The 21,727-nt window shown below is 37.2% G+C and overlaps 1 protein-coding gene across 1 annotated transcript; it reads right to left on the bottom strand.

The window, feature by feature from the left end:
• Nucleotides 1-13,238: 13,238 nt before the first annotated feature.
• LOC121783815 (kinesin-like protein KIN-12F) lies at nucleotides 13,239-18,758 on the bottom strand. The gene is made up of 14 exons (XM_042181992.1): nucleotides 18,269-18,758; nucleotides 18,002-18,124; nucleotides 17,768-17,851; nucleotides 17,567-17,692; nucleotides 17,421-17,480; nucleotides 17,183-17,329; nucleotides 17,001-17,096; nucleotides 16,618-16,766; nucleotides 16,263-16,409; nucleotides 15,813-15,942; nucleotides 14,892-15,719; nucleotides 14,643-14,786; nucleotides 13,781-14,569; nucleotides 13,239-13,692 (listed from the first exon to the last, which is right to left on the bottom strand). The coding sequence occupies exons 1-14, from the start codon at nucleotides 18,578-18,580 to the stop codon at nucleotides 13,435-13,437; spliced, it is 3,393 nt and encodes a 1,130-aa protein (XP_042037926.1). The 5' UTR covers nucleotides 18,581-18,758; the 3' UTR covers nucleotides 13,239-13,434.
• Nucleotides 18,759-21,727: the final 2,969 nt, after the last annotated feature.

The following is a 21,727-nucleotide window of genomic DNA, read 5'->3' as shown; positions in this document are numbered from 1 at the left end:
GAGAACCGTCCGAAAACCGGCGGTTCAGAACCGGAACCGGAACCGCCGATTTACGAACCATGGGCACCTCTAGATAAGATACATTTAATGCGACTAATTAAACGGTGGGATGTGTGACACTTTGAATTTAAGCCTTTTTTCTCATTGCTAGATTAGAGTCTCATCAAATTAAATAGAGGGAATAATCACAGCAAAAGACATTAAGCATTTTATGAGAGGAAATAAAGGAATTTTATAATGAAGAAGAGATGATTTAGAGGTTAAGAAAAGACATGGAAAGTGGGCCCCGGCAGAGGATCTGAGCAAGTGGAGAGGGAACCCAAATTCAACTTTGTAAAGGTTTTGAGAGCCAATGCCCAACGGTGAAGGTGCGCCGCATACAATTTCTATGCAGTGGTTTGTGGGTTCCACAAACCACATCCTCAAGGTCCAAGAGCATGGGATGGGTGCTTCAATTTTTTTAAAAAATTAATTATTAAATATTTTCTATTCCTTTCATCAAAAAGCATATGTACATCTAGATGTGACACAAGATTTAATGAATTAGATATATTAGTAGTTAAGAATATGTCATGGAACTATGTTTGGTTGGAAACATGTAATATTAAGGCTTCAAGCTTTTCACTTTCAAGTCCTTTAGCCTTTCATCTTTTTATAACTCCATTGTGTTAATGTAATGGTTTATGGTGTTTTAAATCCAAGACCTTCTGTGGCTTCTTTTATGCCTATAAAAGGCGTTGAGTTGTAGAGAAACAATACCACAACAAGCATTCTCTCTACACTCTCTAGTTCTCTACATCATAGTGTGCATTCTAGGAGCATTGTCTAGCTCGATTCTCGGAACTTCATCAAGTTCGCCGGTGTCTAACGGGTTTGAGGTGCTTCTACAAGCTAGGAAGAAGTCGTTTTATCTTTGGGGGCAATACGCCATTCCGTGAGCACTAGTCGAGGCGTAATTTGTCTTGCGGAAAGAGGGTTTCCCTCGACTCGACTTATTGTTGGTTTGTTTTTATTTTTTCCATTGTAATTTTCATTCCACTTATTGTTGTTATTTTCCTTCGATTGTAATAGTTAGAGTACCGTCTGTACACGGCTTGGGAATTTTATCCCATTATTTTATAACAATAGCAAGACAAATTAGTGTACTCTTCTAAGAGAGGATTATATCAATCGAAGTTGGAGGAAACATAAGCTCCAAAGCTGGAATGAAGAAACGAACAATCGCAATGTTCATGGGCTACGAAATGGTTAATTCCTTGAGATCTATTCTCTTGAGAATTGTGTTTATCATTTGTCATTTGATAAGCAAGACCAATTTAGACTTGATAGTAGTAATTGAGATGCATGGGTTGTTGAATATACCAATGCACATATGGTTCAATATAATTGTGTACTTATTGTTGGAGACAATATTGTGCAAATTATTTGAACGTGTTGTTATAAACAACAAAGATCACGAGGTGGTTGCAATGGTCTCCGACGTGAACCATGGTAATAATCCAAATGAATGGTTTGTTGATACGGGTGCCACATGTCATGTGTGCTCCGAGAGTAGTGTTTTTTTCTACTTACAAATCTATTGAAGGTAGAAAAGTACGCATGGGAAACCAAACCTCTTCTGAGGTGGTTGGTGTGGGTAATGTGTTCCTAATATTAGGACCTAGAAAGGTTCTTACCCTTAAGGATGTGTTGCATGTCCCAGACATCCGAAATAATTTGGTGTCAGACTCACTTCTAGTAAATCATGGATTTTCACTAGAATTTGAGTGTGAAAAGGTTATATTGACCAAGTATGGAAAGTTCATAGGTGAAGGTCACCTAGTGAATGAGCTTTTTGAGCTGAATGTTATGGTCACTCACCGTGGAAAAGGAATAAGCAATAAGGAAGATGACGCATCCTCTTATTTGCTTGAGAGCTCTGATTTATGGCATAATAGATTGTGACATGTAAATCTAAATGCTATAAAAAGATTAGTAAAACTTAATTTACTAAAAGTTGATAAGTTTAACTCACAAGAAAGATGTGAAGTGTGTGTTGAAGCTAAAATGGCTAAGTTGTCGTTCCATTCGGTAGAGCGAAGCACAAAACCTCTTGAGTTAATCCATACATACGTATGTGATTTAAAATTTGTGCAAACAAGAGGTGGTAAAAAGTATTTCATCACGTTTATAGATGATTGCACAAGGTATTGTTACCTTTACTTATTAAGAAGTAAAGATGAGGCAATTGAAGCGTTTAAAAACTTAAAAAATGAAGCAAAAAATCAACTTAATTGTCGAATTAAGTGTGTTCGAAGTGATAGAGGTGGTGAGTATGTAGCGTCGTTTGCAGAATTATGCCATGCAAGTGGTATAATTCATCAAACCACAACTCCATATTCTCCTCAGTCGAATGGTGTTGCTGAACGCGAAAATCGAACACTTAAAGAGATGATGAATGCTCTGTTGATTAATTCAGGTTTACCACAGAACATGTGGGGGAGGCTGTGTTAACGGCGAATTATATCTTGAACAAGATTCCACTAAAAAATAGGGATGTGACTCCTTATGAGTTGTGGAAAGGAAAGAAACCTTCGTATTCATACCTCAAAGTGTGGGGGTACTTAGCGAAGGTAGAAGTGCCACCTACAAAACAAGTTGCAATAGGCCATAAAACAGTCGATTGCATCTTTATTAGACATGCACTTAATATTAATGTTTATCGTTTCCTAGTCCATAGGTCAGTTGTGCCTGACATCGCTGAAGGAACAACGATAGAGTCAAGGAATGCTATATTCTTTGAAAATGTTTACCCTTGTAAGAGGCAGGAGGATCGTTCTAGTGAAAGAATGATGGATGAATCCACTAGTTCTAATCCTCCAAAAAGGACGAGGTCAAGTCCTGAGGATGTAGAACCAAGACGTGGTAAAATGGTTAAAGTTGCTAAGACATTTGGTCCCGACTTCATAACTTTTATGTTGGATGATGAACTAAAGTCAGTGGAAGAAGCGCTGTCTGGCCCAGATGCGACATTCTGGCTAGAAGCGATCAATAGTGAAATTGAATCAATTATAATAAATAATACATGGGTATTAGTAGACTTGCCAGAAGGCTGTAAGAGCTTAGGGTGCAAGTGGATCCTGAGAAGGAAATATAAAACTGATGGTACTATTGAAAAGTACAAAGCTCGCCTAGTTGTAAAAGGTTTTAAGCAGCAAGAAGAATATGACTTATTCGACACATATTCACCTGTTACAAGAATCACTTCTATTCATGTGCTTCTTGCAATTGTTGCTATGCACAATCTTGAGATTTACCAAATGGATGTGAAAATTGTCTTTCTGAATGGTAAATTGGAGGAAGAAATTTATATGGAGCAACCTGAAGGGTTTGTAGTACCTGGCCAAGAAAGGAAGGTATGCAAACTAGTGAGGTCTCTATATGGATTAAAACAAGCGCCTTTGCAATGGCACTTGAAGTTTGACAATGTGATGTTGTGAAATGAGTTTACTATCAATAAGTGTGATAAGTGTGTTTACATTAAGAACTCAGATAACGGTTTTATTATTGTGTGTCTTTATGTAGATGATATGTTGATTATGGGCAGCAATAGTGCCATTATCAACGAAACCAAAAATATGTTGAAGAGAAATTTCGACATGAAAGATATGGGTTTAGCTGATGTGATTATAGGAATCAAAATTAAAAGGAATCATGAGGGAATTGCTTTGACACAATCTCATTACATTGAGAAAGTGCTTAAGAAATTTCACTCGTTTGATTGTGATCCAGCTAAGACTCCATTGGAACCCAACGTGCATTTGAGTAAGCACACGGGCGAGCCTATAGCTCAAGAAGAGTATACAAGGATCATAGGAAGTTTGATGTTAATCACAAACTGCGCCCGACCAGATCTTGCGTGTACGGTGAATAAGCTGAGCCGTTTTTACGAGCAACCCAAGCAAGGAACATTGGAAAGCTCTGCGTAGGGTTTTGAGATACATAAAGTATACTCTTAACTTTGAGCTGCAGTACACAAGACATCCCCAAGTACTTGAAGGGTACTGTGATGTAAATTGGATCTCTGATTCAAAAGACTCATTCTCAACGAGTGGGTATGTGTTCACTGTGGGGGGTGGAACTGTTTTGTCAATGAAACAGACGTGTATAGCTCGATCCACCATAGAATCTGAGTTTATCGCTTTAGACAAAGCAGGGGAAGAAGCCGAATGTCTAGAAACTTCCTAGAAGATATTCCATGTTAGAAGAAGCCAGTGCCGGCAGTAGTGATACACTGTGATAGCCAAGTGGCTATATGGAGAGCACATAGTGGCTTATACAATGGTAAGTCTCAAAATATTCGTCGGCGACATAATACTGTAAGGCAATTGACCACAAGTGGTGTTATCGCAGTTGACTATGTAAGGTCAGTGGATAACTTAGCAGATCCGTTAACGAAAAGTTTAAACCTTGATCAAATGCATAAATTGCTAAAAAGAATGGGACTGAAAACCACATCTTAAAAGTTGATTGTAGTGGTAACCAAACCATACGATTGGAGATCCCATGGGCTTGGTTCAATGGGAGAACGAAGCTACATGATTCTAGTTGCTGCACTCGGAAGATTTTTAATCTTCACCCATTCTTTAGAAAACATTGAGTGTTGTAACCAGCATGTGGTAAGAGGCTAAGTTTTGACTTTTAATGATTCTTAGAAACCTCGAGGAGGTGGGTATTGCAGGATACCTGGAAAAGAATCACCTATGTAAGTGAAGAAGTGTGGACCGCTTCAACATGTGAATCACTTATGAATCCAAAGTGGTGTTCGATGGTCAGTAAAGGACACAAACGTGAGAACTGATGAGTTTGTAAATAATATTGTATCAATATTATTGTCTCGGTATACACTAAGGAGGAATGGTTCAAGGCATCACGTCCACCAGGCCACCGATATACCCGATAGTGTTGACTATGGAAAGTTCAAAACCCCAAGCTACTATTCCGAATGCAATATTGTTTCTCGAGGATTGAGCAAAAGTGTCTGCATGCATTTTAACTCCTATTTAAGGGAGGAAATTACAAATAAACTCCTATACTATAGATAGGAGGAAATTACAACTGATGTTAAGAGGGCTCGAACTCGGCACCTCATGCAATAATATCTAAGCTCCTTGCCACTAGGACAAAGGCTCTGGACAAAAGTGTCTGCATGCATGCATACACATCTTGTGTTGGTTTGAGTTTGCAGTGCTATAACACCAATGTGGGGGATTGTTGGAAAGGTGTGATATTTAAAAGGCTTCAAGCTTTTCACTTTCAAGTCCTTTAGCCTTTCATCTTCTTATAACCTCCATTGTGTTAATGTGATGATTTATGGTGTTTTAAATCCAAGACCTTCCATGTCTTCTTTTATGCCTATAAAAGGCGTTGAGTTGTAGAGAAACAATACCACAACAAGCATTCTCTCTACACTCTCTAGTTTTCTACATCATAGTGTGCAATCTAGGAGCATTGTCTAGCTCGATTCTCGGAACTCCATCAAGTTCGCCGGTGCCTAGCGGGTTTGAGGTGTTTCTACACGTTAGGAGGAAGTCATTTTATCTTTGGGGGCAATACGTCATTCCGTGAGCACTATCCGGGGCGTAATTTGTCTTGCGGAAAGAGGGTTTCCCTCGACACGACTTATTGTTGGTTTGTTTTATTTTTTCCGTTGTAATTTTCATTCGACTTATTGCTGTTATTTTCCTTCGATTGTAATAGTTATAGTACCGTCTGTACACGGTTTGAGAATTTTATCCCATTATTTCTAACATGTTTTGGGGTAAATTTTCTTGATCTATAATGCTCTCTCTATCCCAATTTAATTGTGTCATATTCTTTTCTGTTATGTTTCAATTTACTTGAGTTATTTTCTATAATGACGAAAAATAAAACATATAATCATCTTACCTTATTCTCTATTTTACTTTAGAGCATTCATAATGCCTGAGCCAAAATGGCTCGGACTTGTCTTGCTAAGACAAGAAGGGGAGAGACCCATTGCAGGGGTCTCCTCTCGGCGAGCAGTTCACGATGGAGAGGGGGGTCTAGCCAGGTCGCCACACTTGGCACAACTGGACTCCACCGACTAAGGGTGAAATTTTTTTCCTAACATGGAGAATGAGTGAATACTTGAAAAACATACTTATAGTTGCTTGTATTATAAATTTCTTATTTTTCTTATAGTCAATTAAATTGTGGGAAATAGTAAACAACACAAGTCCTTCTACATTGTATACTAAACGGACCTGTGATTAGAAAAAATCTTTTAGTGACTACTTTGTAGAAGTAAGTTATCAATATTCTAGATAGATGTGTAAACTATATTGCTAACGGTTGCTAGTGTCAATTGAAGTCACTTCATATCTTACAAGACTGATGACACGAGCGTGATATAGCACTGAATGGATCACGTTGAGATAAGGACTTATTGTTGGTTAAACCAAGTACAAACTCTATGTGATTATTTATTTCTTTATCTATATAAGTAACATTGAGAATACATTATTGTTGATTATATGGTACTTTGACTTGTCAATATGTTGGTTTTCACAATGCAATATTCACATTATTTTGGGTAGTGTGATGAATATTCGAGGAGGCTAGTATTCTTACTTTACATAATCATGTCTCGACTTTGTCAAAGTTGATATTGTTCTCAAAATATGTTCTGATTAAGTATTTATTGTATAGAAACTTAGCTAATTGAGACTTATTTCAGTATAATAAATAAAGTCAATCAGAACATTTAATACTTTTTGAAAAAATAAATTAATTATATTGAACTAATAGGAAACTCAAATAACATTAAAAAATCAAGATTATGAAATGATAAATCAATATTAATCACGATAGTGACACTTATTAATATTCCTTAAGTACTTATATTAAATTGAAAAATACCAACAACATACTACATGTAGGTGACCGGATTTTTTTTATAATCAATAATTACAAGCAAATTCAAACTTCATAACTTTTTTGATTAGTTTTAAAAATATGGGACCGATCAAAATTTAACCAAGGCTTATTATATTTCCTGCAATTTGCCCAAGTTTCTATAGCCATGTAGAACTGAGAAGTCTCTTTTGCACTGACGCATAATGAGAACAACCTCTAAAATTATAAATACTCGACTTTTTTGAACTAATCAAACCTGTTTAAGACTAAATCAGTTCTAAATACGACCAAGCCACTGATGCCTCATAATCAGTTACTCCCTCCATACATAGTTAAACTTTTCATATTTAAATCGGCACAAATTTTAAGAAATTATTTGACTTTATAAAGTAAACTAGGTAGAAAAAATTAGTGGAGTTTGATACATACTTTTATATATTAGTTTTATAATAAAATGTGCTGGAATAAGATAGTGGAATGTAAGATCTACTTACTAAATATAGGAGTAAAAGTGAAATGAGATGTTTATTGGCAGACAGATAGAAAAGGAAAATTGGACATTTAATGGCGGAAGAAAGAAGTAAAGTAATAAACAATGAACTCGGTGTGCGGGAGACTCGAATGTACCAATTTTTTTGGCTTTAGATCAATTAATATATATCGAAATGTAACAGTGATAAATTGAAAATATGCTTAACACACAGGCATTAGAGCATCCGCATCGGTTCTCTCTGGGACGGACGACGGCACGCGTCCGTGCCGCTGGCGCAGCAACACCGTGTCTGCCGCTGTGCTCTTGCCGTTGGCACGGCGCTGCTCGATGCATCGAGCATGTCCGTGCCGCTGAGCAGGCGACGTGGCTCATTTCTATTTGCCAACGGATTAGCCGTTGGATTTTCTATTTTTAAAAAAAAAATTAAAAATAATACCAAAAATAAAAATAAAAAACAAAAATTCGGATTCCCAAAAATATAGTCGTTTTATTACCATTTTTTTGAAATTTTTTTGATTTTTAAAAAAAATATTAATCTCAAAATCATCTATAAATACATGCATTCATCATCCATTTTTCACATCAAATTATCTCGCATTTATATTTTTTCATACAACTCATCTACATCTTCGTCTCTCACTCAAACCCTCTCTAAAAATTCAAAATTGGATTTCACCGATATCATTGCGGAAGCGGTGCGTGAATAACAAGAATACTGTGAACAATATCGTGCCGCCTATGAAGCATATGTCGCCGCCGCTACCCCCCGCCCCTCCTCCTCGACCAACTAGATCAAATCACCGCTACATCCCTCATGACCGGGAGGGAGCCCACGAAAGGCTCGTTGCCGACTATTTTTCCGACCAGCCGCGGTTTTCGGAAAATTACTTTCGGCGCCGTTTTCGCATGTCAAAACGGTTGTTTATGCGTATTGTCAACACATTGTCCGTCCGTGTTGAATACTTTCAATCACGTAGAGACGCAACCGGTCGGCAAAGTCTCTCAGGGTTGCAGAAGTGTACTTGTGCCCTCCGACAACTTGCTACTGGGCAAACGGCTGACCTCTTCAACTAGTATTTGTATGTGGGTGAGTCAACTGGAATCATATGCCTCAAAAATTTTTGCGACGGAGTTCATTCTGCTTTCGGTGAGGAATTCCTTCGGGCACCCACCACCGAAGATTGTCAACGGTTGCTTCATCTTCACGAAACAGTCCACGGTTTTCCCGGTATGCTTGGTAGCATTGACTGCATGCATTAGAAGTGGAAGAATTGCCTGAATGCTTGAAGGGGGGAACACTTAAGCGGCCACAAAGGCGGCGGCCCAACGCTTATCCTTGAAGCGGTCGCCAACTACCGCCTATGGATTTGGCATGCATATTTCGGTGTTGCCGGATCCAACAACGACTTGAACGTGCTCTATTCTTCACCACTCTTCAATGATGTTTTGAATGGTGTAGCACCGGTGATCGACTTCACCGTCAACGGAAATCCATACCACCTGGGTTACTATCTCGCCGATGGTATCTATCCAAGGTGGTCGACTTTCTTGAAGTCGTTCAGCAATCCGCAAGACCCGAGACGGGTTCTTTTTTTGCAGCATCAAGAGTGTGCTCGAAAAGACATAGAAAGAGCTTTTAGGGTCCTTCAAGGCCTATTCAACATTGTGACCCCGTCTCAGCTATGGTACGTTAAGAATATCGCCGACATCATGTACACGTGTATTATCTTGCACAACATGATTATAGCTGACGAAGGGCCGAGGGCGGCTAACTTTAACGACGAGGATGAAGCCGGAAGCTCAACCGCGAGGTCTCCCCCACGCCGAGGTGTGCATACGACGGTGCACGAGAGGATCGAAACAAGACACACAATGCGCGATACCAGAACCCACATTGAGCTACAAGAAGACCTAATCAAACACATTTGGGGGAAATTTGGCCACGAGTAGTGGGTTTTTTTAATTTTATGAATTTAATTATGCAATTTTAAATTTTTAGGACTTTAATTATGTAATTTTTAATATTTAGGATTTTAATTATGTAATTTTTAAATTTTTAGTAATTTGTAATAGTATTCCGGGTATTTTTAATGCATTTTAATATTGTGGAAATGTTTTTATTTAAATTAAATAATAGAATAGTGGGACCTTGAGCATGTCCTTGCGGAAGAGTATGGATGTGTGTATTGTGCTCTTAGAAATGAGCAGAGAGTAAAAAATAAATAAAAGTGGATCCGGGTCCACTTCCATGCTCTTACCAAAGAGTGGCAAGAGCATGGATGTGAATGCTCTTACGCATCATCGTATGGATCTAAAAGTGAGATATCTCCGTACCTTTAAAATTGCATAGAACAACAATGATTTGTGTATTAAATCTCAATCTTATTTTTATTTTAAAAAAAGTATTAAATCTCAATCTGAAATTTGATTATTCTAGATCGTAAATTATACTACTACTACTACTATAACTGTAATAACGTGAACGTCAACTATAATGAACCTTTATCTTTAATAAGTTTTGTGTGAATCGAATAATCATTTTCCCAACTGCAGAGGAAAACCCATAATATAGTACTCCTATTATAACATCATAATGAGATGAAGTAAACATTAAAGCTTTGGTCGGCTGTACTTGTTACTAAAATCCAGATTATTTTTTTATGATTATTCAAATTTATATATAGACTGAATAATTGATAGGCTGAAGAGGACAAAACCTTTAGTCATGTGGTCGATCGGTGAGGATAATTTCAAGATAAATTAATATGTTATGTTATATGATAAAATATTTGTAAAAAGATAAAAATATAGGTGAGGAAGTGTTTGCAGGGTCCGATGTTGAATCTATAACAGCATCACGTCTTCGTTCCAACCAATCATTAGAAAGATGATATACTCACTTTAGAATTGAACTTGAGAGAAGTTTCATGACTTACTACTATAAAATCTGAAAATTTTATTTCTCATTCCAAAAGTCAATTTGATGTTGTGGATTAATATATTGTTGTGATTGAGTAAGAATTCCGTAATCAAGTTGATGCTGAATCACGAATTTTGTTTAACAAATTTATAATTTAAGTAAAGAAGATTATGGTCAAGGGAAAATATTAAGTAAAGAAGATTATGTTCAAGGGAAAATATTCCATGGTCTTGATACACCAAATTGGCAATATGATTTGGTGTGATCAACTATAGTTTTTTACAACGGTTATCATAATCAATGTGTATTATGGAAACTAAATACACCTAATATATGGAAGATTTCATTAATATATTGGTCTTTATTTCTTTAATTTGAAATTTGTTATGCATATAAATCTTATTTCTTATTTTAAATTTTTTTATATTATACTCTTAAAATTTTAAATTAATTAATTTGAACTTTATTAGTATATTAATTAATTACAACTTTTAATATATTTTATAGCATGTATAAATAATTAAATAAAATAAAGAAGAAAATAAAATATTAATAGTGTAAGAACACTTACATTTGTTATGCAACGGAACAAATTTATATGCATAAAAAATTTTCAATAACATAAACGTAAAATGTTAAGGATGGAAGAAAACTTATTTTTTGATGAATATTAATTAATTAATATTCCAAGAAAACTAAATTGTAGTCATAATAAATTAATATTCTAAAATGATAATTTATTTTTTATTTTATAAAAATCTATAGAAGTAGTGATAAATGTGCTAATTTAAACTTTTTTAGTATATTGATTAATCAATCTTAATTTTTAATAACATATAAAAAGTTAATGAAAAATATTAAAGGTAGGAGAAAACTTTAATTTTATTTTTACTGAAAAATAAATTTAAAATGCATCAAAATATTTAATTAAAGAAATAAAAGCATAAAAATGCGAAAAGTATTTTAGATGCATTTAGTTTCAATATTTTAGATATAAAATTTTGGTAATAGATAATCCGATGGATGGGTAGAAAAGAAATTGATTTTTTAATAATAACAATTCCATAGTATACATTATACTTACCTTACGTGTGAAGTAAAAATGTCACCGTAGGACAGTTCAACACGTTATGCATGTCATTACCGTTAAAATGACAATCTAGACAAGCAACTCGGTATATGGTTCCAAATTAAAGCAATATAATGATACCATAGTTAAAATGACAATCTAGGAAAACAATATGTGATATATATGTAAACAATTTGCGATACAATATCAGAGATAATCGAGCAATCTGCAATATATAGGCAACCAACAACTTGAATGTTGCTAATTGCTATTAACTCTCTTGCTACTCAAACTAATAATCTCTCTGTGAATATTTAAAATTGTAAGCTGAGTGGAACGAACATTTGTGCAGGGAGAGTATATATATAAAGGAGAAATGACAGTGAAATTGAATTTGGAGTTTGACACACAGACAACACGCCATCCTCTTCCTCTTCCTCTTCCAATCCCGCTCTATTAAATAATTTTTATATAACTCTCTTCAACAACCCTCACCACTCCTCCCATTCCCTATCCACTAATTTCACCTCACCACTCCTCCCATTCCCTTCCATGTCCACAAATTTGTGGCTGCTGAGGCGAGTGCCATCATCGCTGGTCAAACTACTACTCCACCTCAATTCTATCCCATGACTCCATGGAGAGCGCTCTTGCCAATCACATCTCCATAAAATTGATCTCTTGATCAGGACATCCTGCACGCGGTCTGCTACGATTTGCGACAGACCCCCGTCCATTGCTTTTTAAGCCTGCCAATCCTGGCGCTATTGATTCAGAGCAGAGTGTCAAGATTGGTGCGGGGACTTGTGTGCTTGGCAATGTGAGGATTGAGGATGGGGCTGGCTCGGTGGTGCTGAAGCGGGTTCCGGCGAGGACGACGGCGGTGGGGAATCTGGTTGGTTGGAAGGAGAATCCGATTAAGATGGATAAGATGCCGAGTTTTACTATGGATCAGACGTCGCATATTTCTGACTGGTCGGATTATTTGATTTAGTTTGTGTGTGTGTGTTGTTTGGGTTTTGAGGTTTGGTATGTTTATGCTAGTAAGTGAAAGGCTAAGTTTTCCTATTGGTGTACATGCAATTCTTGAATCCTTTGTGGTGAATGTGAAGTTAAGTGGGTCTGTTTTTGTAACTTTTGTGTTCATGCTGTGTGTATTTGTGATCGATTAGTGAAACAAGACTGTGTCCCCTCGCTAGCAAACAAGGTCTAATCTTGATTAGTAACTGGTTTGATCTTTTGTTAATTAGGTTGATTAACATAAAGGGGAGTGTTGTGTCACTGAAATATGCGATTCGATTTATTGAAATCGAAATCTTGATAATGAAACGGAAACTACGATGTCTATTATTCAAATTGTCTAGAGCATAGCAATGCAATAAGACTCGTAACATATTTATGTTGCTGGATGAAGAGGGACAAGTGGAGCAAGAATTCGATCAACATTGTGTGGTGCTAGTGAAACGACATAACATTATAGTACTAAACTGAATATTCCATTTTTTTAATTAGGGTTTATATTAAGAAATGAGGAAGAAAATGAAAAACAAAAATGGACAAATGAGATTGAAGAAAGTACCACAAATTTAGTAAGTACTATAATATATTATTTTAGTTGACATCCAGTAGTCTCGGTTGTAAGCCATTAAGTCATGTTTATTTTGAAATTTTGATTGATTGCAAAATTAAAACATTATGTTTGGTAGAGAAAATTAAATTGGTTTTGCAAAACTAGGATTTCTCGAAAATTTATGAATTTATATGCAAATACTTGAGATCTAAAATCTCTTCGTGAGCTAAGCAATGTCTATTGGGATTCACGTACTATTACAATGACACATAACAACTCCTACTTTGGAAATTATCATAGACACCAACGTTAATTACTTGAAAACAAATATATTTTCAAGCTTATGTAACGAACCTCGTTTATAAATTCATAACATGAATCATGGTGGCCAAGAACCACACTCATTGACTGCCGTTGAAATAAGAATAAATAGGAAGTAGATAGATGGGTGAAAATGTTGGGTTTCAAAATGGGTGTTGATATATTGCCCCAAACTCAGCCCTCCAAGCCTCATCATCATCTGGCATTGTATCATAGCAAGGAGTTGCTGCTACTTCATCAGAGTCTTGTCTATATATGGGGCCCCTCAAAGCAGCCTCTGGTAGTCTGCTTTCTGCTAGATATTGTTTCATGGTCATCATCTCCATCTTGTGCTTCCTCTTCACCTTCTCCAACTGTTTCCGCAGTCTCTCGTTCTCTTCTTCCATCGTCAAGTTCTTCTCCTGCACACACATGTCAGATTTCTCATTCACTTGCCACAATGTTGTATGCATATTTAGTTACAAGTATATTAATATTAGGTCTGTTTACCTCAGCTAGAGAGGCTGCTGCTTCTGCTTCTCTCAATCTAACAAGTAGTTCTCCTGCAGCATGCACAGCTTCCGCGGTGTCTTTGAGTTGAACCTTGAGACTTCGGTTCTCCTTCCTCAGCAACTCCCTTTCTCTCTCCCTCTCCACCCTCATAGCAGAGAGCTCAGCTGAGAGGGCCTTTGCAAAACGAGAGCCATGCCGACCCTTGGCGCCTGCTTTAGAGGCGGCCTTTTTCACCTCTGCTATCCCTTCCATGATTGCTCTATGCTTCTCCGCTATCTCGTTGTAATTCTCTTGCAAGTCTGCATAATGCTCGATCATTCTGGCATGATTGATGACCGATCTTTTGAGGGCATCGTCCAGCTCTTCCGTGCACTTCTTTTCTGACCTTAGTTCCATCTCCACCTCTTCTGCTCGCTGACGGTTGGACTCAATTTCGATTCTCAGTTCATCAGTTAGTGAGATCCAATCACTTTCCATTTCCATCCACCTTTCTCTTTCCTTCTCCAGCTCCTCTCCGCTATTAGCAAATGTAGTGCTTTTTCTTAGCTGGAAGGACTGTGACAGCAGTGACGATCTGAGTTTGTCAGTTGATCGACGTGCTGGTGCATCAGTGTAGAACTTCAGTTTTTGTTTGAGAACTTCGATTTCACTTATCAATGCTTCCCTCTTTTCGGAAGTAAATGATTCTTTTGTGCTAAGACTGTAGTTTTCTTGTACTTCTTTGATTTCACAAGTCTCCTTTATGAATTCTGGTTGTTCATTTTCTTCACTGTTCCATGTGAGGAGCTGGAAAACACAAAAGGCTCAGGCTAAGGGCAAAAATAACAGGCATGGACTTCTTAGCGAGAAAATTCCTTACCTTGTTAGCAGAGTTTGGATTGTCAAAGTTCTCAGGTTCTTCCTCATTGATTGGCTGAAGATGGTTTTTTAAGTCTGAGAAATTAGTCGAGCCGCTGCATATGCTGATAGCAGACTGATCATTCATGCACTTGCATTGCTCCAACTGCGTCGTCACACCAGAAAATTAACTACAACATTCATGGCTTAATATGTCCAACATTCATGGCTTAATATGTCCAACATTCTGCAACAAATAAAATATCCATACCTTCTTGTTTAGAAGCTCAATCTGAGCTGCTTGGTCCTTGCAGATAGCACTGAGGTCCTTGTCAGCTAATCCCTTCGATTCATTTACCTCATTTCTTCCTTGACATTTAGTGCAAACAAAAGTAGCAGATGACTGATCTGTAGGGTGTCTTTCAGGTGAGGTTTGAGCAGCAGAAACATTAGCCAAATGCTCAAACGAGAACGACACAGATGATCTATCTGGAGCAGACTTCCTCTGATGATAGTCTATGATCTGCAAGCCCCTATGGAGGCTAGCTTCTAGGGACTCGGTAGGGCCTGCAAATATTCTACTAGATCTTAAGGATGATGCAACGTTGTCTGGTTTTTGCGACTGCCGCACTTCTTCAAGATGATTTGATGCGAAGATCAGGCTTTTCAGTTGAGAATTTCTTATCTTAGGTGACTCAGACAATACAGGATCTTGAAGCAACTGATGACTAGTACTGATTGACAAGCTATTCATCAGTGGAGGAAGATCAATAGCAACGCTGTCTTGATCGTCCACTAGTTCAGTGCTGTTAGAGAATGGCTCCTCAGTTTCACTTTCTTCAGAACAACTTATATATTGTTCACTCTCTCCATTCTCAGAGCTACGCAATTTGTCAATGTGAAGCTTTAATTCTTTCACATCTTCCTCATTGATGCATATATTCTCTTCGGAATCATTCTCCATGCAAGGCAAGATCAGTGAACGGTTGAGGTTTTGTCTCAAAAGATTCAAGCTTTGACGCACATTTCCCCCTCTAAAGTTGCCAGAAATGCTCTCAAATGATTCAGATGAACTGGATTTAGCCCTCATAAGCTCTTCCTGCATCAATGAAGGACCTTCTTGATTCACCAAAACAATAAAAAGAAAAAAAAAGCTTATCTAAGTTCTTCTTTCAATAACGACCAACAATACCTTTAACTGACGAATCTGATCGCTCAGGTCATTCACATCATCTTCTGTTATTTCATTCACTACAGGTTCATTCTTCATGAGCTTTGCTCGCAGTCCAAATCTAAGAGTGCTTATACTTTCACTGCTACTCCTGTTTTGTAAGCAAACAACAATCGAACTCATGAGAGTAAGAATAGGAGACAACCTAGTTTTAGATAATTATCTCTGCTTCTAAACTTTATAACCTTCCAGTTAGCTATTACAGGTTAAACTGAAACAGTACCACCACCAAGAACATGTTTAGTCAACTCAACATCAAATTTTCCAACTCATCAGGTTCATTCTTTCATATGAAGTCTTTTGATTGCATAATCATCATTTGCATACAGTACGAGAACTTCTATATGGAACTTCATCAAATTTTCCATAAATCGTTTGCTAAATAAAAGTTAAATGGATAGAATTTATTACTTGTGGTCTGGTCTGATGGTGCATATAACGGAAAGTTTAGCATTGCCACCAAATGATTCTCTCAGAAGATGAGTCAGACGAGAACTTCTATATGGAACTTCATCCAATTTGTCAGGTAGCCTTCCAGCAATGATGTTAACCAAGCGCCTATACCAATTCATAAGAAGCAGTGAATCAGATGTATGCAATAAAATGAATGTTTGAGACAAAAGCATATTCAACCCTGTGTACTGTATGCAATGATGATTATGCAATCAAAAGACTTCATATGAAAGAACTGTAGACAAAGAAAATGCATTAACTTTGATATAACACTAAACAAAGGTCTGAACCGAGCTCAAAAGGTGACGCATACCCAAGCTGTGATATGGACTTCTTTATGTATTTTCCTTCTTTCACATGCTGCCTACTAGCGTTGTCAGCAACATTTCTCTCGAATCCAGCAAGGTCAACCAGACAGATTCTACTAGTCTTTGAACTACCAAAGCACTTGGATGAGGAATCCTGCATGGTAGTTTCTAGGATTAGAAGATTAAATGAATATAGGAAAAGATTCAGAATACACACACAAACTTTCACTTGATGTTCAACCATCACTGAAGAAACAACCCCGAACGATATTGAAGATTCAAGTGAATCAACTATCACAATGTAAACATCCATAACAAGTTTTCAACAGCTTTTTTGGATTTGGCTGGAACATTGAAATCAAATATGTTGGAGCATTACTGATTATACCTTGCACCATGATTCAATTATGCATGTGAACATAACATGTGATCTTGAGCTCTTGGAGTTTATATTTGTTGCTCCTATCTTTCTATTTGATAGGCCCTGCGTGATAAAATTTAACTAGAGTAAAACCAGCAATAAGAAAGGAAAATATGCAAGTATCAATATAAGTCCAGCCTCCCTCTTACCTTAATTAGAATCTGAGTGATATCCTCATAGCAGGCAACATACTCCTCAGTCAAATTCTCTACATAAAATCCATTTTTTACATCATCCTTTATCTCCAAGTCCCGTTGAGTTGGATCAAGAAGATCACCAATCTTGTCATCATACACCTACAGAAATGGATCATGTTTAAACTAAGCTGTGTAATAAATTCAAACGAAGTACTGTAGTATTTTTTTATGCTCTGCGAAGAAGAATCACCTCGAGAAATGAGCAGCGGCACTGATAATTAATCTTTTTGCCATCAACATTCCCTTGTTCCTGAGAAGCAATGACATACATATCGCATAAGTCAGACTGCCGAGTTAAAATCTGACAATTTAAACTGACTATGCTGAGTAATCTACCTGTTGAATCTTCGAGAAAAGATCCTGGAAAATGCGAGGGACTATACCCTGAAGACCACTGATGGATGGATCATCCACCATTGCACTTTGAGGTCCCCACATAGTGTAGGTCTTCCCACTCCCAGTCTAGTATTCAAAAACCAAAGGATATATCAAAATTTCAGTATTAAAATTTAATTTAAGATTAGGCCAGAAATTTACCTGTCCATAAGAGATTATTGATGTATTATAACCGCATAATGCATCCTTAACCAAAGGAGCGCCTACTGATTGGTATACTTCCTCCTATAATCACAAAGCCATAACTTTATTCGAGTTTAAAGTTTTAGCACTAAACTAAGAAGATGAGTTCTTCAATCTCAGTCCATGTAATCAGAGAATCCAAATGAAACGCTCAAGAGATTTGTAATGAAAAATGTTGTATAAATGCCAAACCTGAGTCGAATCTGACTCAAACACCGTATCAAATGTAAATTTCCTTTCATCAACACATAGTGAATTCTTGGAAACTTTTCTCAACATTGCATCTCCAACAGCAGGACTAATTCTCACCGTCACCTATCAAAATACCAAAAAAACAGCAAACTAGATCACGACTCCCCTCTCTGTAGCAAAAAGAAAAACTCTTTTGCATTCATATTAGTAAGAATTTTCGAATTATACAAATATAATTAGGGTTTCAGTCCGCCAAAATAGAAATACCTTCACTGGTGGATCTGAAGCTTCGGGTACTTTTTGCTCAACTTCTGATGCGGCGAGTTCTCCCTTTCGAGGATTGATTTTGCCTTTTGAAGGTGATTTTTTGGGGAAGGAAGAGGAGGAAAGGGAAGGATCGCAGATTTGAATGTTGGGATCCATCGGAGATACGTTCTCGGATTCGGACGGAAATTTGGAGCGTCGAGTTAGAGAGGGTTTCTGCTTCGATTTTGAGAGTAAGCTCTTGAACGGCACTGAAGAGGTGATGCTCCCGAAGAATCTGCTGTTCTCGAAGATTTCAGAACCGGACTTGGCCATGGTTGGAACCAGTTAATTACTTTGAAGGAACCTATAAATTTTAAGAAAGATCTGATAAAGCTGAAGAAATAAGGTTGTATATCAATGGCGGAGTGTGCAGCGAGAGAGGGGGAGATGAGAGAGGAAGAAGGCGAAGATCTGATTGAAATTTGAAATGTTGTTTTGGAGAGAATGAAGAGAGACGTTGTTGTGTATATGACCGTTGCAAAATGCCACACGACGAGGGGCGTTTAAAATTTTAAACCGGTTGTAAAATGACCAAAATAGGCATGGGATCTATAAAGTATCACACGTTTCAAATCTCCCTTTTGATGATTATGTAAAAAATTTCTTTTGGCTGAATTGGGTTTTCAATTTTGCATTATGTCAGTACTTTTTTTTTAAAATCAAGAATCCATTTCCATTGATAACTTCAAATACAAAGACAGCGATACAAATTTTCAACTGGCTTCTAACCTTTCCTTTTTTTTAAATTAAAGATCTCTATATATAGCAATACAATCAAATGGTGAAGATCTTCAATACCCTTGTGCTATCCTTCCCTTTTTAAAACTAAAGATCTCTATTTGAATAGCAACACAATCAAATGGTGAAGCTCTTCAATATCCTTGTGCTATCATTAACCATCACCTCTCATTCCCCAACTCCACTTTCTCGACGCAAAAATCCAACTCGAGCATTTTCACACCATTATCTTTTGTGTTGGAATGTCTCCTTGGAGCTATTGCCTTTTTTTCTTGCAAGTATGGGTAGGAAATACTATCTAGACGTAGCAAACCTCTTGTAGTGCGGGGGAGCATAGAAGTAAAATTGTATTCGATTGAGAGAACTTGAGGACGCTTGTTTCGCCAAGAAATGTGCGACGACATTCACTTCACGGAAAATATGCTCCACCTCGTATGTATATGTGTTCATGATTTTATAAATTTCACACAACTCGTCATAGTTCATCCATGGGAACCCTTCACCCTTATCTAACATTTGTGCTAGTGGTTTGTTGTCCGTTTGAACTCTCACGTTCCATAAACCAATACTAGCACACTTTCTCATCCCCGTCAAAATTCTCATAATTTCAGCGGCAAAACTATCAACATGCCCCAAAAACACTAATACTGCCAAAATAAAGTGACCATGTTGATCCCTGAGCACATATGCACATCATGTTGCTCTTGGAGAGCTAAAACAGGAACCATCTGTGTTTAAGATATAAGAGCTTGAAGGCTTCCAACAAACAGAAATAGCTTGATTCATCCTGGTAATTTTCAGCTTCAACCCAAACGCTCTGTCAATTTTGTTCCTTTCCCTTTGAGAAGATACACCTAAACTTCAAGCTTTACACATATTCCAAACATGCATATGCACTTCTTTTGCTATTCGATCTTGAGAAAATTTCTCTAAATCAAAGAGGTATCTGTTTCTAGCCTTCCAAATCTTCCATGTTATAAACAAAGGAATCACTTTAATAATGATTTTCCAAGTTGAGGATGAACCCCCTTTGGAGACCCATGATTGAACATAATTCCATAAGCCAATGTCATTATGGAAATTGATATCCAAGATTCCTGCAAAATATGTCCATATGCCATGTGATTTTGCACAAGAGAAAAAAACATGTCCAATACTATCATAAGCACCTTGGCAGAAAGCAACATATCAAGGGTTGTAGAACATAACCATATCTTTGAAGAACCTCAGGGAAAGGATATAGGCAATTAGAAAAATCTTCAATTGAAAATTGAAATACGCAAGGGGATATACTTATTCCATAAATGTGGCACTAGAGAAACCTCTTCATGAGAATTCCGAATAGCTTCATAAGCTGATTTAACTGAAAAAATCCCAATTGTAGTAAGAGCCCAAACAAGCATATCAAGGTCGTCTCTAAAGTTCATCTCCATATGCATCAAAGTCCATATAGCCTCTTGCGAGATAAAATTTTCGAACACCTCTGCATAACCCGCCCTATCCTCGAAAAAATCTCTAATCGAAATATGTGATTGAGGAGGATGTATGTCATATGGTAAATCCCATTAAACACCAAGGCAATACCAATTGTCAAACCAAAAGGAGCGATCACCACGTCTGACAAGAACCTTAGATAACCTTGAAGCATCTAGATCCACCTTCAAAATGCGAGACCATGAGGTTTTCTTACGAGAGTTTGGAGACAAAGAAAGCAAGACGTTAGACCACAAACCCTTATTCAATTTAATCATCCACCACAACTTCATAGAAAAAGATTTTATAGTATCTTCGAATTTTCTAATGCCCAAACCTGTTAGGTTCGTGGTCATGTGAATTGGCTCGAGCCTGGTTCGGATGAGATGGCTCAGAGCATTGGCTCGGATAAAACAGACTCAGCAATGCATGCTGTTTGGAAGAGTTAGTTATAACTAACTTAACGAACTTCACTCTCAACAGAATATAAAAGGGCATTGGATGAGTTGTGTCATAGAGACGAGGACTACTCATTTTTCATAGCAGAGGAGAATTAAAGAGTGAGAGAAGAAAGAAACACTTGAGCCCAGATCTTGAGATTAGATAGAGTGCGTGTGTGTGTGTGTTGTTCTTCATTCCGTTTGTGTTTCCTATTGTAATCTTCATCTAGCATTAGTGAATAAAAGATCCTCATACAGTTTCCCGTGGACGTAGGTTTGATTAAACCAAACCACGTAAAATCCTTGTGTTGTTTCTATTCTTGATCGTTCTTGGATTCAATCGTCATCATAAACAAACAAGTGGCGCCGTCTGTAGGAATCGAAGAAGGCGATGGCTAGATTCGAAGCCGAGAAATTTAATGGCTCGAACGATTTCGGTCTATGGCAAATCAAGATGAAGGCATTGCTAACTCATCAAGGATTGGATGAAGCCTTGGAGCAAGTTGAGAAGGACGGGAAGTCTGACGGAAAACAACTCGAGATCTTGAAGAAGGCAAAGAGTATGATCATCTTGAATCTAGATGACAAAGTATTGAGAGAGGTAGCAAGAGAGGAATCTGCAGCTACGATCTGGAAGAAATTGGAAGAACTCTACATGACCAAGTCGCTAGCCAACAGGTTATATCTTAAACAACGCTTGTATTCTTTTAGATTCAATGATGATAAGCCGATTGGGGATCAATTGGATCAATTAAACAAGATATTGGAT

The sequence above is a fragment of the Salvia splendens genome, chromosome 21, assembly GCF_004379255.2.
Source record: "Salvia splendens isolate huo1 chromosome 21, SspV2, whole genome shotgun sequence".
Taxonomy (NCBI): Eukaryota; Viridiplantae; Streptophyta; class Magnoliopsida; order Lamiales; family Lamiaceae; genus Salvia; species Salvia splendens.
Note: the sequence above shows the minus strand (reverse complement) of the source record. Positions and strands in the feature narration are given on the sequence as shown.

What these genes read in the sequence shown, in the direction of transcription:
- LOC121783815 (XM_042181992.1), bottom strand. Translation starts at nt 18,580, where the DNA reads ATGGCCAAGTCCGGTTCTGAAATCTTCGAGAACAGCAGATTCTTCGGG. An exon ending in ATCAGATTCGTCAGTTAAAG is followed by an intron (nt 15,720 to 15,812) that starts GTATTGTTGGTC and finishes TCATTGATGCAG; the next exon opens with GAAGAGCTTATGAGGGCTAA. An exon ending in ATCCAAACTCTGCTAACAAG is followed by an intron (nt 14,570 to 14,642) that starts GTAAGGAATTTT and finishes TGTGTTTTCCAG; the next exon opens with CTCCTCACATGGAACAGTGA.